The sequence below is a fragment of the Lygodium microphyllum genome, chromosome 15, assembly GCF_053477565.2.
Source record: "Lygodium microphyllum isolate KBCC chromosome 15, Lygodium_microphyllum_v1.1.10, whole genome shotgun sequence".
In the NCBI taxonomy this organism is placed as follows: domain Eukaryota; kingdom Viridiplantae; phylum Streptophyta; class Polypodiopsida; order Schizaeales; family Lygodiaceae; genus Lygodium; species Lygodium microphyllum.
In genome coordinates, this window is record NC_141149.1 from 58,536,746 (window position 1) to 58,539,356 (window position 2,611).

Here is a 2,611-nt window from a genome sequence, read left to right on the forward strand (position 1 = left end):
AATGTAACTCATCTTTTGAAGGTTAGAATTTTTCATACCATTCTCTCACTCATAAAGATCCCTTGAGAAGGGTATTATAGTCTTAAAAACCAAGGCCATGCTTGTAAGACTTCTTAATGTGAAGAAAATGTAACATGTTTCACCGGAAACTATACTTTTAATAAAGAAATATGCTAACAATGCTGTGATACCTTTGCTTTGCATGAGTTAGGGTTGACAACACACATGCTACTTGTTATACTTTTTGTATGTATAGCAAGTAAAGTGAGTTGCATGTGGCACCTTGTTTAAGCGTCAAAATTGATAATAAAGAGGCTAACTTTACTTATCACGCATTGGAAAAGTCTAGTCATGAAGAGAGAGAGAGAGAGAGTGTGTGTGTGTGTGTGTGCGCGCGCATGTACATGGGCAAATGAATTTAGCTCAGTTGATTAAGTTGAATACACGGAAATCATCCGCATATTCATTTAATGTAAGAATTAAAAAAGAAAATTTGGAATCGGGTCAGCATGTACATCCGCATATTGTTAATGTAGGAATTAAAAAAGAAAATTTGAAATCGGGTCAGCAATGCTCAAAATGTTAATAAAACAAGTGGTTTGTAGACGATAGTAAAACAAGGGGCTTAGCCACCCGATTGCGAAGAAGAGTAAAGCGCAATTGTGAGTCAAATCAGACTGTTCAGGACACCCGCGCAGAGTGCTAGTAAGAATCTTATCTTACACCGCAAGTTACCTCGGCGGCGCGGCTGGTGTTGGAACAATGCAAATTTAACCAGTCAATAGCCAATGATAAGTGGTCTTTCCGAGTCCTGCTTCTTCAATGGACGTTAGCCCGCGGGCGCGATCACAGATAACCGTCCAGCTGTTATATATATATATTAAGCCTAATTGGCCCTTAAGGGATATCGCCTTGCTGTGCTCTCACAAAAGCTTTGGATATTAGCTTCGCTTTTAATTCTCTGCTGCTGATCACGAATATCTGCATGATGACGCATCCATCAGGGAGAATGGGCGATGCCGGTCCGGTGATGTCCCTGGTGATCGGCCACCTGCTGCTGCTGATAGGGTTGGCTGTGCCGGCGGCGCAATGTCAGCTGATCAACATCCTGGTGCCGGCCTACTTCGACCCGGCTAGAAACCCTGAGGCCTGGGCCGCCCTCAACGCCGCCGCGAAGTCGCTGCCCAACCGGGTCGTGGCGGTGGCCAACCCGGACACCGGCCCCGGGCCGACGGCGCAGACCAGCTACGCCGGCGCCATCGGCGCTCTCCGCAACAGCAGCGGCCGCACCATCGGCTACGTCCACACCAGCGGCGGGGCCCGGCCACTCGCCGACGTGGAGGCCGACGTGGACGCCTGGTACGCGTTCTATCCTGGCAATATCGACGGAATATTCTTCGACGAGGCGGACAACGCGGGCGACGGCAATCAGGCCTACTACCAGGCGCTCTACGGCTACGTCAAGGCGAAGCAAGCGGGCGCGCTGGTGGTGAACAATCCGGGGACGGAAACCCTCGAATCCTACCTGGTCTTCAAAGGATCCCGCGTCGCCGACGTCGTCTGCACCTTCGAGTCAGGCGTCGGCGCCCTCCAGTGGTCGCAGGCCGCCTGGACCGCCAAGTACGACCGCAGCAGCTTCTGCGGCCTCTTCTACAACGTCACCGACGTCGACGTGTCGGACTTCGACTACGGCGACGTCATCGACCGCGCCTACCGGCAGAACGCCGGGTGGGTCTACGTCACGGATGACAGCCTGCCCAACCCCTGGGACACCATCCCCGCTTACTTCTCCAATGAAGTGCGCTACATCGCGCGGTCTAACTACCTGTAATAGTTACAATATCTTACCCCTCCCCTCCTACACGTATCGATAAGGTCCGCTTAGAGCAATTTTCACAAAGAAAATGGTGTAATAAACCCAAAGTCGGAGGTTCCATTCTTACTCGCAGCAGTGCGGCAGCTTGCATGATGTAAGAAGTCGAGTATTCCTCCATCTAGCTGGCCACAAAGATCGATGTTGTAATAAGACTACTTTAAAAATCTGTGGTCAAAGGTCTAAGCACCCCTTTGTTACAAATACCAATGTAAGCCCCGAAATTCAACTAGTACAGACTCATTTTGCATCAAAAGTAATTTTCTTTGTTGCACCAATGTCGCTTATATTGTGCATCAAAACATTCTCACAAATGTACACAAAATTGCTATCTACAACCAAATTAGTAATCCACAAGCACATGGGCTTCTTCCCCGTAATCTCATGCACCTTTTCAATGTAGTTAAAATGGCAATTTAATTCCTCTTTTTTAGATGTTTGAGTCTGAATTTGTTATTAGTTCATGTACAGCATAATTAGGCACTTGATTTTGTTTTAAGATGCAAAGGTAATATACTCGTATAGATGCTTTTTTTATAAAAAAATTACAACATTGTTCATGGCAACACATCAAGGCAAAGCCTAGTAGGAAGCTCTGGCAAGCTTGTTGTAAAAATATCTTAGAGGTCATTTGCATCTTCCATCATAGTAAAGAAGCTAGACCTACCAAAGGCAACAGAAGTACAAGCTTTCCAAATAAACTTAAGTGCAAGCTCTCAAACAATGAACTAGCTTCAT

General features: G+C 47.0%; 1 protein-coding gene across 1 annotated transcript; it reads left to right on the forward strand.

The window, feature by feature from the left end:
* Positions 1–723: 723 nt before the first annotated feature.
* LOC148024574 (uncharacterized) lies at positions 724–2,129 on the forward strand. Its single transcript, XM_087693726.1, has one exon. The coding sequence runs from the start codon at positions 986–988 to the stop codon at positions 1,829–1,831; it is 846 nt and encodes a 281-aa protein (XP_087549852.1). The 5' UTR covers positions 724–985; the 3' UTR covers positions 1,832–2,129.
* The last annotated feature ends 482 nt before the right edge of the window (positions 2,130–2,611 follow it).

Excerpts from the sequence above, each read along its gene's own strand:
- LOC148024574 (XM_087693726.1), top strand. The coding sequence starts at position 986 with ATGATGACGCATCCATCAGGGAGAATGGGCGATGCCGGTCCGGTGATG.